The sequence below is a fragment of the Vipera berus genome (genome assembly GCF_964194415.1).
Source record: "Vipera berus genome assembly, chromosome: W".
NCBI lineage: Eukaryota > Metazoa > Chordata > Lepidosauria > Squamata > Viperidae > Vipera > Vipera berus.
Window position 1 is genome coordinate 40921817 of NC_138210.1, and position 14446 is coordinate 40936262.

Below are 14446 nucleotides of genomic sequence, written 5' to 3' on the forward strand. Positions count from 1 at the left end.
CCGCCAGAGCTGACCATGCCCTGGGGCTGTCAACGACTTGCTCTATTCAGGCTTTCCCGCCAAAAGCGGTTATAGCCTGGAGCTGTCCAGCCCCCTGCTGTGCTGACATTCCATGTATGCTTTAAGAGCATACACTACAAAGAAGAAGCAGGAGGAAGAGGGAGCAGTAACAGGAACAGGAGGCAGAAGGAGAGATACCAGAAGGAGGAGGACGAGGGAGAAGAGGAAGGACGTGGAGCTCAGATGTTGCAAACCACTTGCAAGTGCAGCCATCGGAAGACCTTGTACTGAGCAAGACGGCTTCTGCCCTGCCACTTTCCCACCCCTGCCCAGACTCCTGCAGACTTGCCACATTCCTGGAGGTGGAAAACGCACCTCCAGCTGTGTGGCCCGGTTCCTAAGTGCCCACGGCCCAGTACCAGTCCACAGACCAGGGGTTGGGGACCTCTGATGTAACCAGTATAATAAAAAAATTACTCATGTTAGCAACACAGAATTTAAAAAATAAAACGGTTGTCAGAACCCATTCCTATTCTATCTCTCCCGAAAGGGAGGGGGGGAATGTACCTGTGAGGTTATTGCTTCCTCTATTTGCTTTATTTATTTATTTATTTATTTATTTATTTATTTATTTATTTATTTATTTATTATTATTTAAATTTATATACCGCCCTATTCCCGTAGGACTCATATAGCCTTTTGCTTTGTTTATTGCCCCACATAACCTTTTGCTTTGTATAACCTTTGCTTTGTTTATTGCCTCTGTATCCGCTACCCACTACAATGAGAGTTAGACACTGATGTTATTTCCCTTTTCCCAGGATGGACTTAACAAGAGAAAAGGGTAGCCAGGGGGAGTTTTGAAACAAATGCAAACCAGCGGGAGGGGTGATGTATTCTGGTTAGGCATCTCAGACAAGATTGTGGCCTCTGAGGTCCTTTCAAATGGGACCGAAGGGGAGGGGAGGGGGGGCGTCGCAATAGAAGTGTATATAATGCTATGAATTTGAACATTTGGGTGTGGTCTCTAATTTAGAACTCCATGTTGAAGTCTCTCTTAGAGATTCACCGCACTTTGCAAACTGCTTTTTCTATTTTTCTGCAGAATAAACTCTTTTCTTACCAATCCAATTTTGTTAGTGTTTTAATCACATTTCTAACACTCATGTCAGGGACTCAGTGTGACCAAAACAAACTGAATTTTCTGGCAATTGAATTATTTTTAGCATCTTAGTGCAGAATTCTTCCAGCTTTGGTGTGCACACTAAAAGCCAATGTAAATTCACCATTTATTTTCTATGATGGTATTACAATTTCTTTTCAATGATTTATAGATTATTAAAGTAACATGGTTATGAGTTTTTAATAATACAATTTTTATTGTTAATAGTCTGTACTGTTTTTTGTGTTTTTAAGATGTAAATGGTTTTTTAAAGTGGAAAAAAAGCTTAATTTCTAAATTAAACTGATTAGACTGTGCTATAAAAGAGAAATTAGAGCTGCATTCTGTAGTACCTTACAATATAGTGACTACCTTAAATTACCACAAGTGATCAGGCTATTTAACATAATAGTTTGATGGACAAATTACAAGAAAAGCTCACTTCCTGTAAGCAGCATGATGAGCTGATATCTTGCTGGCTTTCACTGGCTAGCAAGATAGCTTTTATGAGGGGAATCACAGCTGGATGCTGGATCCAAGCCAGCATAATCTCTCCAAAACAAAGGATAGATAGTTGAGAATCGGATAATCCATGTGATTCAGGACAGCTGCTCCCCATGAGTAGACCACAGAACCTGCTGTTTTTATGGTCGGCTTATGAGTGGAGTGGCTGGGAATCGGGAATACATCAAGCTCACACATGTAAATCATCCTTTATGGACATTAAACTCAATCAAGCCTTTTATCTTAATCACTTCTTTGGAATTTTATTTTTTATATTGGAGACATTAAGACCCTTTGGATGGCAAAGTCTTACTGTATTCATTGGCAGTTTCCACCTTCTTAAAAGATTATGGTGTAAATTTGACTTTAAAGGTTTTAATGATATGATTTTTTAGACTATGCCACAAAAAAGTGATCAGTATATGGGTTTTTGAAAGTGAACGATGCATTAAGGGGCCAGAGGACTTGGAATTATACTTTTGAATTATTTAGAAGATAGGATCCAATCTGGGTCAGTTATCAGGACCAGAGGTTTACTCTTCTGAGCTTTTAGACTTATGCTGGAGCCCATCCTCAGGGAACTTCTCTCTACCAGAATGTATGCTTTGAGCTATTCTATGCAACATATTTATGTGGTGCCTGGTTGGGTGTGGCTTCTTATTGGTTGATTGAGGTATTGATGGCTGGCTATTAAGTCATTGGCTGTTGTTTCCTTGTGCTGCCAAGTCCTTGGCTCCTAAATACCTGATAAGCTGGTGGTAAAACAGCACTCTTGTTAACTGACAAGGGGCCAGTTTCCCAGGCATCAAACATTTCCCTGGCTATCTTTGTACCAGTTTCCCAGGCATCAAACATTTCCCTGGCTATCTTTGTACTTGCTCGGCCAAAAATCTTAGTAGATGTGATATTGAAAATATGTCCTTGTTCATTGCAATGTGAGGATACCAGTGAGTTCAGGTAAGAAGAAATTTTCTCATGGGAAAATGGATATTGCTTTGTTGTTGTTTTTTATGATAAGGAGACCTTGAAGGCTGGACACTAGAGCCAGAGGATTAAAAAAATGGGGCAGAAATCCTTAGTGCAAACTTTTGAATACCTCTCAGCCACGTTTTTGGACAGAATGGATCAAATGGTTGATAAAATTGACAGAGCATGCTCTAATGTAGTTGTAAAACAAGAATGAGCTACAATGGATGTCTATGAAATTAATTTGAAGGGGAATTTAAATGGATCTGATGGATGACTTATTCTCTCAAGGAGATAAATAGATATCGAACCAGAAACTGATTTGGATAATTTTTTTCTAGTAAGATTTGGAAAGAGTTTTTTAGAAGTTACAAATGAAAGGATAAATTTACTTATTGATACAAAAGAAATTGGTTAAAGTTCAGAAGGATTTTTGCTTTTAAACACAGATGATCAACAAACTACCAGTAGGACATTTTTTTAAGAGTTAAAGAATAATTTTAAAAACTCAAGTAAGGTCTATAAGATCGGCTTGTTTGACCAGGGTTAAAAGAAGAAAATAGTTATATCTGGTTGCCCTTACTGAACTTTTGCTGGCCATGATTGAGTGACATAGCTTTTGGACTTTTTTTTTATTCATCTGAGAGATGAGCTATGAGGAAAAGAGAAATTGTGTTTTATTTAGAAACAGTGGTAAGCTATTAAATTTGTTTTTACCTGCTGGGATGAAGGGGGAAGTTACATCTTTTTTCCCCTTTCTCTTTCTTTTCTTATTCACACACCCCCTTTTCTTGTATTTTTCTGTTTGTATTTTTTGTAGTTTGTATTGACTTTTATTTTTTATTTATAATTATTAATAAAAATTATTTGAAAAAAAGAGGGAAATTACAACAAAAGGTCCATAAAATGATTATTTTCAATCACCTGATCATTTTTGGAAATTTAGTGGCCACTAAAAAGGATTAAAAAAACTATCAAATGGTTGTTGTCTATCAGCTATCTGGGTTACTTTCATGTGCAAGTAAATGTCCCAAAGGTGCTTTTTCAAGAGGCAACTGGACTTCCTTTGTTTTTCCTTGAAGACGTTTTGCTTCTCATCCAAGAAGCTTCTTCAGTTTTGACGGAATGGTTTCTCCACCATTCAGACAGAACTTGAAGAAGCTTCTTTGGATGAGAAGCAAAACGTCTTCAAGGAAAAACAAAGAAAGTCCAGTTGCCTCTTGAAAAAGCACCTTTGGAACAATCATGACCTGGATGACTGAGAATCTCCATAGACATGCGCAAGTAAACATTTGCACTTTTGTACATTCTGTGTATTTGGGAGGCCATAACACACACTTTGAAAACAGGTTCTAGGATCAACGCTTAATGTTTTAGTTAAAACTATCTCAAGAAGCAAGGTTCTACTTAAGAGATTTTTGAGAACTGATAATAGTCACAAACTCATCTAAATGGATTAATATTCATGTTCCATATACAGCTTTTCTGAATAATCCCCAACTAGGAAAAAAAATGCAGACTCTCAAATTCTGGATTGCTGAATCTTGTCCTGCTGTGAGTTGTTGAAGTGATGGGTGCTGTTGCCGACCAGAGGAGCTAATACCTTGGTTAGATGTTTTGCAATGTTGTAAGTGACTGAGTTGATGCTACTGATAAGATTCAGCAGTCCATCTGCATTTGAAAGACAAAGGTCACTCTTTCGAAGACAGCGAAGTCCATATTCTGGACAGAGAAGGCCACTGGTTTGAAAGAGCGGTCAGAGGCCAACTATATTAAAATTGAACAGCCCTCTCTCAACAGAGGGGGAAGGATACAACACCACCTATCCCCTGTCTACAACACAGTCCTTTCAACAGTCTCAAGAAGGTTCCACACTCATTTGCATTCTGATTCAGGTGACCCTGAGGGTACAGATAAACCTCCAAGTGGTCTCAACAACTCTCAGATAACTAATGACCGACCTTCAGAGTGCTAACGATCAGATGCCTGCTAAGGAATATAAATCCTTCTATTCCACACAATTCAGCCAGAACTGAAGAAGCTTCTTGGATGAGAAGCGAAATGTACTCAAGGAAAAAAAAAACAAAGAAAGTCCAGTTGCCTTTTGAAAAGAACCTTTGGGACAACCATGACCTGAATGATTGAGAATCTCCATAGACATAATATTCATTTAGCTATCATGTTTCTTCAGACATTTTCAATCAATACATGTTTATATAGTTTACGAGCATCATTATACAGTAAGGTTCTGGCAAATATGAGCAATAAAGAAAAATAAAGAAAAGGGAAATTCACCTTCAGTTTGGAGATCATACTTGCTTCAGCATCATCACTAGCACTATTCTGGTGGACCAGCCTCTTTGCCAGCATTTTGGCATAGAATTTTTGAAATACATCTTTGTCTTCAATATACTTGAAAGCCACCATCTAGAAAAAGCATGGATTTTTAGTATTTTTTTCAGAACTCAAGATTTTTGCAGCCATCTTCATATTTATCTTATCAAAACAGCTATTTTTATACCAAAGATGTTTTAAACAATGTGAAAGCAGACTTTCTGCTTCAAATAATTTAAAACTGAGAACAATGTCAATTTCTAACAGCGTATAACTATTACATACAAATAGGTGATTTAATTATAAAACAAGGTGTTAAGGGAATTGTTGTGCAGAGGTCTCCTTGTGCTACCAAAGAGTTGCACAGGCAAGGAAGGGTACTGAGAGCAGTAAGAGTCACACAGTAACCACAAGAGTACACTGAGTTGTAAAAGCAAAAAGTAGTTTACTTTTGAGGTGGTGTAAAAACAAAAATGCACAGTCAAAAAATAAACAGTCCAGGTCATACACAATAGCAACAGTCCAAGAATTAATCCAAAATACAAAGTCTTCTTACCGGTCCAGAGGTCAATACACAGTTCAGGTTTATCACAGTAACAGAACAAAAACAGTAATAGTAGAGAGCAGTGAATTCAGAGAGAGAGAAGCTACGTTCCTAGCTTCCTCTTACGGCCACGAGAACACTTACACACCCATTGGCCAATTAACATCTTAAAGACATAACATCATGGTTAATATATTTTCAACCCAACATTGTAGGCTAACACCATATGCCTAACATTCTCCCCTTTGGGTAGAATAATATATAACTCTTACAATCTTATGCACATTCTTTCACAATTAGCATTGTGTTTCACAGCACTTTGTACCTTTGTAAAATGGTCTGCAATATTTACATCAGATGAACAATACTCTAGCTGTATTAATTTATCTTTTACACATTGTCTTACATTTAAATAACGAAGATCAGTATGTTTGGATCTTGTTCTTACTGCAGCATTATTAGCCATCTGTATCGCAGCTTGATTGTCCTCATATACAATGAATGGATCATTTACATTTAAACCCATATCTAACAATAGTTGTTTGTACACTAGCAGTTCTGTACATAACACTGATAGACATGAAAATTCAGCCTCCATTGTAGACAGGCTTATGTGTTTTTGCCTAATGGACTTCCATCCAATTAAAGAATCACTCAACATTATAGCCAACCCTGAAGTAGATTTACGAGTGCTTGTATCAGAGGCAAAACTCGCATCTGCATATGCAGTGAGGATTAACTCACGATTTGGCTCTAGATATAACGAGTAGTGAATAGTCTGTTTCAAATACCTTAATACTCGTTTAGCCGATTGCCAGTGTCTAACAGTTGGATTATTGTTGTACCTAGCTAATTGGTTTACACAGTAAGAAATATCAGGTCTAGTCCAATTACTCAGATACATAAGACTTCCTATCAAAGATTGGTACATAGTCTTATCAAATACAGGACTCTCAACATTAGTGTCCTTAAAATCCATAGCCATCGGAGTTTTAGCTGGTTTACACATTTCCATATTGTATCTCTTTAATAACTGAGATATTTTACTGGCTTGCGACACCTTAAAACCCCTATTCGTTTTCACAATATCTAACCCCAAATAGTGGCTTATTTCTCCAAGACATCTAATTGTGAATTTGTTTTCCAATCTTGAAATGATAGTTCGTGCTTCTAACTCAGTTTTAGTTATTATTGCAATATCATCTGTGAATAATAAAAGAAAAGATAATGCTCCGTTGTGTTCTCTTCTAAACAAACAAGGATCAGCATTACTGGCTACAAAACCTATTGCACTCAACTCATAAACTATACATTTATTCCACTCATAGCCTGATTGTTTCAATCCATAGAGGCTTTTCTTTAATTCCCAACAATCATGGTCTCTATCATTGGTCAATCCTGGTGGTATTCTTAAATAAATAGTATGTTGCAATGGAGCATGTAGGTATGCAGTTTCAACATCTACATGGTTAACTACATACTGGTTTTTAGCCGCCCACACTAAAGCTGCTCTTAAAGTAGTTGCCCTCAGACTGAGTGCAAACAGCTCATCATAATCCTCAATAGTTTGGGCAAAACCTTGTGCAACCAAATGTGCCTTATGGGTTACAGTCCCATCTACACCCTTCTTTATTTTATATATCCATTTGCAACCTATAGCTTGCTCACCAGGTGGCAGTTTTACTTTCTCATAGACCTTAAGATCCTGCAAAGACTTCAACTCCCTGTTCATTGCAGATTTCCATGAAGCCTGTTCCTTTTCAGGATACATCCTGATCTCATCATAGTTAGAAGGCTCTAAACTAACTTGACATATTACACTGGCTTCATAGCGATCAGGTGGATGTCTGATGCGCGTTGAACGCCAAGGAATTACAGGGCTTTGAATTTCTGACTCCTCTCCTTCCTCTGATTCATCTTTTATCTCCCCTATCTCCTCTTCATCTTTTATATTTACAGGAGATGTATTATCATTACTAGTTACGTTATCAGAAGAGTCCTCAAACATTAGAGGATCAGTATTAACAGTTCCTTGTTCTAACCTATCCCAACCAACGTGCTCAAGGAATTTGGCACTTGCACTATTATATACATTAGTTGTGCCTTGTTCCCAGAAACGATAGGATCTATGATTAGCTTCGTAACCTACGAAGTATAATTGCCTAGCCCTATGTTGGCCTTTACACCTGAGTTGTGCAGGAATGTGGACCCAAGCTGGGGTGCCAAACGTGTGCAGGTAATCAAGGTTTGGTTTTCTACCATGCCATATAGTGTATGGTATTTTACCGGTAGAAGTATTAACAACTATATTTAGAACATGGTTTGCACATTTTGCTGCCTCCCCCCACAGTCTATCTGTTAAGCCTGAATCTTTTAACATGGTTCTCATCATGGCTTGTAACGTTTGCCCACGTCTCTCAACAAATGCATTATGTTGAGGCCTATAAGGGGCTGAACGTTTATGCTCAATGCCAGCTGATTCTAGCATATCAACAAAGCGCTTGTTTGTAAATTCAGTGCCATTATCAGTAATTATGCACTGAACCTTTCTCTTTGTTTTCCTCTCGACAAATTTCAGCCAGTTTGCAAATTGTTGGAAAGTGTCTGCCTTTGACTTAAGCAGATAACAAAAACCATATTGAGAGTAGTGGTCAAGGATACTTAAAATATAACATGATCCTCCTAAACTAGGCTTCATGGGTCCAATTAAATCTGCAAATACAATTTCCAAAGGTACAGTTGTTTTGAAGCCGTTTAACCTGTTTGCAGGAGTTGCCTTACTCTTTTCCTGATTACAAGCATTGCAATTCAAATACTTACTACATGGCTTCAGTTTAATTCCTTCTACTAACTCAACTGTTTTACGTAGTGAGTTAAAGTTCACATGCCCTAACCGCCTATGCAGTAAATGTATACATTCATCATGTGGCTTCTTATTCTCACATATTGAGTTAGCTTTAACTGTACTAACCTGGTTACTTGTGAGAACGAATAAACCATTTTTCAAATTAGCAGTTACACAGGTTCCATTCCTCTCAATAGTGCATTGCTCCCCTCTGAATGTTACCACAAACCCAACCTTAACCAATTCCCTTACAGATAACAGGTTGAATCTTAGTTTAGGTATATATAACATAGGTAACTGTTCATTAATGCATGGACAATAGGAATTACCTTCACCAGAGGCTTTCATCCTCCAATCATTTGCCAGTGAAACATATTGGTTGCTGTTTTTCATATTAATAAACCTCTTTTTCACTTTAGTAATGCATTGTGAAGCCCCACTGTCAACAACCCACAATTCATTATTTCTGGATGTTGGTTTACCAGAAACAGCCAAACCAATGCTCTTCTTAGCCTTCCCACTGCTATTTACATTCTGTTTTTTACCCTTTCTACAGGATTTGGCTATATGCCCTCTAGCCCCACAAGAATAACATTTCTTGACATTGTAAGCAGTGGTGAATGGCTGCTCCTCTCGTGGCTGTGTCTCTCTCAGCTGGTCTCTGTCACGCCTCCTTCTGGACTCTTCCAGCAGTCTCCCAGTAATGTTAGTCAATGTCAGTTCCTCTCTGGTCAGGACTTCCAAAGAAGAAACATATCCATCATAACTCTCATCCAAAGATGACAGAATAATGTAGACCTGATGCAACTCTGAAAAAATCAGCTCCTTTTCATGAAGCTCTTGAAAAGTCGCCTTCATGTAGTTTAAATGGGCCAGCATATCTCCATTCTTCTGCAGACGAGCCCTAAACAGCTTACGTGTAAGGTGTATATGTGCACCCCCACTGTCTCGAACATAAAGCCTTCGCAAAACGTCCCAACACCTAGCAGCAGACTCCTCACCACGAATATGGACAAGCTGCTGGTCATTCAGTGTTAGTCCAATAATGCAAAGAGCTTTCTCATTGTTTCGTTTAAAGTCATCTATCTTCTTTGCATCCTCTTCGTTATTTGCATCCCAAGCAGTAGTATCAGGTGGGTTATTTACTACAGTCCATAGTCCTTCCTTGCGCAAAAGCAAACAGCATTTTGTGGACCAGGAAACATAGTTTGTCCCATCCAACCGGGTTATCCAGGAGATGCCTGACAACAGTTCTTGTGCCATTTTACACCAAATAGCTAACACAAACTCAGCTAGGAATACTGTGTGTACTAACTCTCAGTACAGGCCTGGGCCCATAACCAGTGTTAAGGAAATTGTTGTGCAGAGGTCTCCTTGTGCTACCAAAGAGTTGCACAGACAAGGAAGGGTACTGAGAGCAGTAAGAGTCACACAGTAACCACAAGAGTACAATGAGTTGTAAAAGCAAAAAGTAGTTTACTTTTGAGGTGGTGTAAAAACAAAAATGCACAGTCAAAAAATAAACAGTCCAGGTCATACACAATAGCAACAGTCCAAGAAGTAATACAAAATACAAAGTCTTCTTACCGGTCCAGAGGTCAATACACAGTTCAGGTTTATCACAGTAACAGAGCAAAAACAGTAATAGTAGAGAGCAGTGAATTCAGAGAGAGAGAAGCTATGTTCCTAGCTTCCTCTTACGGCCACGAGAACACTTACACACCCATTGGCCAATTAACATCTTAAAGACATAACATCATGGTTAATATATTTTCAACCCAACATTGTAGGCTAACACCATATGCCTAACACAAGGGTTCATGGCAAATGGTTTTTAAAAGCCCACCAGAACTGAAAGGTTATCCTTGTTAGTTTACAATTACTGTATCTTTGTAAATAAATTTCCAAAAATTAAACATGAAACTTACCACTTGGTTAAGTGTGTCTTCAAGCTCAGCTTCCTCTGGATTCTTTGAGCTGCAGTCAAAAGTGCATCAACATTATTATAATTCAGGATGCTCACTATTTGCAACTGATTTTCCAATGCAAAACTGGAGTATAGAAAGCTCCCTACCACTTTAGTTTACTTTCTCTTTTTTTATGGACAGGTAGGCATACTTTCATACAAAACATTGTCTTGCACTGGTTTTACATTATAATGCCTCTCTAGGGTCTGCATGTCCCTCCAAAATTGTTGAAATGCAAGACAAAAACTGGTCTGAGAGGCTGCCAAGAGGCCTACAGCAACATCAGAGCAGCTGCAGGAATTTCTGGCAAGTTCTGTTTGTGTACTACATGTAATAACAATCTCCCATATTGTCCACATGTCTGGGTTGTGGGGTAGGATGGCAAGCCTTTTCTTACAAAGAAAAGCATCCAAGCTGAGCTACAATTTGCAAAAACCTACATCAAGTCTGACAAATGCATGTGGGAAAATGTGTTGTGATCTGATGAGACCAAGGTTGAACTTTTTGGCCATAATTCCAAAATAAGTGTGGTGCAAAAACAAAACTGTGAGTAGCAGCCAACTCTGCCCAAAAATGCTCCCAGCCCTATTTCTCAGTTATGTATGCAAACACAGGAAAGCCCCAACATAGGGCCCACCACACTATCCTACCCAGGCTCTCCCTCTTCTATCAGCACATTATAACCTATGTTGAGAAGATTTGCAATCCTCTAATTCGCCTTGTGATTGAGTATTGGTATGGGGGCCATGACTCCCAGTATATAAGAACGTTTGTCCAAAAAACTGGACCAGTGTCTCTTTGTATGTTTGTGTACACACATACAGTAACAAAGTTAGGGCTCAGCTTCTTGCCCACCACTCTTGTCAACCCTCCAGGGACCCATAGTCATCATTTCTAGATTCAGGTTCATCCTGCCTGAATTTATTTGGCGGCAGAATAGAGCTCTTTGGGCTCATCCTCTCCCAGGTAAGATTGAACTGTTTAATTTTGTGTTTATCTAAAATTCGCTTAACTGTACTCCTCCAGTCAAGAGCACATGGTGCTGTGTTTCTGAGCCAACACAGCCCACCAATTTTGTAAAACACACCACAGCCATGGAGCTTATTTGTAATAAAATCTGTATTACAGGGAACTAAATAGGATGGCATGTAATTATAGTATGCTAAAGGTTTTGCAATTTCACAAACAAGAATATCTGTATATGGGACATCCTCAACAGTAGCCATTGCACAAGGATTTTTTTCAAGCCTGATGATGTCTAAGCAATGATGGATCCCAAAACGTCTTTCGACACTTCTCACATGTTCAATTGTCATTCATGATACATATAATTATGGAATAACCCAACCATGATCAGTTCGATTGTTAAAAAACATGCCCCAGCCCTAATTAAGAATAGAGCAACTAGGCCCCAGCACTGCAGTTTACGACCACTGCAAAGGAAAGAGGTTAAGGGTTATATTGAAGTGGGTTATCCTGATCAGAGAGGAAGCAGGATGTACCAAAGCTACATGTTACAGCGTATTCAGCTTTTTATTGAAACTGGCCAGGACCTCATACCTGCCCCGCTGAATGAGGGAGGTTTTTTGTATACATATCCAGTGCAACTGTGGCATGTTTCTTTCGTATCCCAGCATGGATCTCATCTTTCATCTGATGGTATTTTGCGAACTCATCTACAATGAGGTGATCAATTAGGGCGGTGGACACATTGGCTGTAATCATGTTCAGCATATATATTTGTGTGTGTGTGTGTGTGTGTGTGTGTGTGTGAATGCTGCTAACATTGGATGTTCTTGATTGACAACATAGGGAGAGGTAGCCTTCCTTTAACTCGTATATTACTTTTAGAGTTAGAATTAGTGGACGCTAGGGGGAGTAGTGAGAATGTATCTCAAGATAAGAATTTGGCGGGTTGTTAAACAGGAGGGAAAGTTTGCATTTTAAACTAATTGGAAAATGTGATTTATGACGTTTAATTAAGGGAGGGAATTGTGCTTCATACGATGTGTTCAGGGGAGGACCTTGGCTTCCAATATGTACGTGCCGAAGCTATTTGTTGTTGTTAGTTGCGAAGTTGTGTCCGACCCATCGCGACCCTATGGACAATATTCCTCCAGGCCTTCCTGTCCTCTACCATCTTCTGGAGTCCGTTTAAGCTCACACCTACTGCTTCACTGACTCCATCCAGCCACCTCATTCTCTGTCGTCCCCTTCTTCTATTGCCCTCAATCTTTCCCAGCATTAGGCTCTTCTCCGAAGCTATGCAACTATATTAAAAGATTCTTTAAAAATATCTATATTGTATATATACTATATATATATATATATATATATATATATATATATATATATATATATATATATATATATATATATATATATATATATATATATATATATATATATATATATATATATATATATATATATATATATATATATATATATATATATATATATATATATATATATATATATATATATATATATATATATATATATATATATATATATATATATATATATATATATATATATATATATATATATATATATATATATATATATATATATATATATATATATATATATATATATATATATATATATATATATATATATATATATATATATATGTTTTCGCGGGTGTTTGTATGTGGATCTTTGGTCATTTGGGTTTTTCCCCGCGTAGAATTGAAGGTGTAGGAGCAACGTTTCGACGGAATCCCATCCGTCATCCTCAGGCTGGTGGCTTCAGCTTCCTTCTTCTGGGAGAGGCATGTGGTAGTGGCTGTTTGTTCCTCTTTTTTAAACTGCCAGAGGGGGTGTGTTCTGTGGGTGGAGGTGTGCTCTGATTGGGTGGGGGATTAGGTGTGTTCTGATTGGGTGGGAGTGTGTTTTGAATGGTGGGTGTGTTCTGATTGGGTGGGGGTGTGTTTTGAGTGGATGGGCTGGTCTCAGCTGCCAGCCTTAGACCTGAGCTGGTGAGTTGTGCTGCTTTTGTTCGGCTTCGTGTTTGTGGTGGTGCCATGTTTTTATAGTGGGTGTCAGTTTGCTTATTGTGTGGTTTGGAGGGGTTTAAAGTGGCTGATGTTGCAGCTGTAGTTAGGTTTCTGTTTTGTGGTTGTGCGTCGTTATCATTGTGGGTTCGGATTTGCTTTTTGAATGGTTGTGTGGTGGTGATGTCATGTGATGTTATCATGAGTTTGGGTCTGGTATCATTCTTGGTGGTTGGGACTCGTCTGTCAATCAAGGCGGGTTTCCAAATGGCTGGTAGGCGAGAGGTATCATCTCGTTTGTTCATGCTGTGGGGGCATTTTTCTATCTCGATGGCTTCTCTGATTATTCTGTTGTTAAAATGTTCGATTTGGGCGATAGTTTTGGTTTTTTTAAAATCAATTTCATGTCCCGTGGCTTCAAAGTGTTGGACCAGGGATGAAGTTTGTTCTCCCTTTCTGAGTGAGTTTTTGTGCTCTTCAATGCGTGCACTTATTCTTCTGTTGGTCTGTCCGATGTATGTGGTGGGGCAGGTGGTGCATGGGATTTCGTATACTCCTTGGTTTTCTAACCCAATTATGTCTTTGGGGTTTCTTAGGATGGTGGATATTTTTCTGTCTGTGTAGAATGCTGTTTTGATGTTGTGTTTTTGGAGGATCTTGCTGATTCTGTCTGTGGTCCCTTTTAAGTATGGGAGGAGGGCTTTGCCATTTTCTTGTTCTCTGTCTTGGGTTTTTGTGGGTGTCTCTCTTCGGATTAAGTTGGTAATCGTGTTTCTTTGGAATCCATTGGCTGTTAGTACATTAGTGAGAGTGTGTAGTTCGGTTTTTAGGTGTTGTTCGTCAGCTAGGTGTTTTGTTCTGGAGATGAGTGTCTTGGCCACGGAGTTGATCTGTGCTGGGTGGTGGTGTGAGAGTGCGTTCAGATAGCGGTTTGTGTGTGTTTTTTTTATGGTAGATAGTGTGTCCTAGGGAGCCGTTGGATTTCTTGTAGACTAAGACATCAAGGAAGGGAAGTTGATTGTTAGCTTCTGTTTCCATGGTGAATTGTATTTTGGGGGTGTAGGCTATTGAGGTGTGTGAGGAAGTCATCCAGTTTTTCTTTGCTGTGTGGCCAGATTACGA

General features: G+C 38.7%; 1 protein-coding gene across 1 annotated transcript in view; it reads right to left on the reverse strand.

Annotated features, from left to right (window-relative positions):
• Window positions 1-14446, reverse strand: part of LOC308676692 (cullin-1-like) — a gene marked incomplete at its 5' end in the record, with an annotated part of 384730 nt that overhangs the window by 70843 nt on the left and 299441 nt on the right. Inside the window, 2 exons of the mRNA XM_081342685.1 lie at window positions 4928-5059; window positions 10284-10332. Coding sequence (XP_081198811.1) covers window positions 4928-5059; window positions 10284-10332 — 181 coding nt within the window. The remainder of the gene's footprint in view (window positions 1-4927; window positions 5060-10283; window positions 10333-14446) is intronic.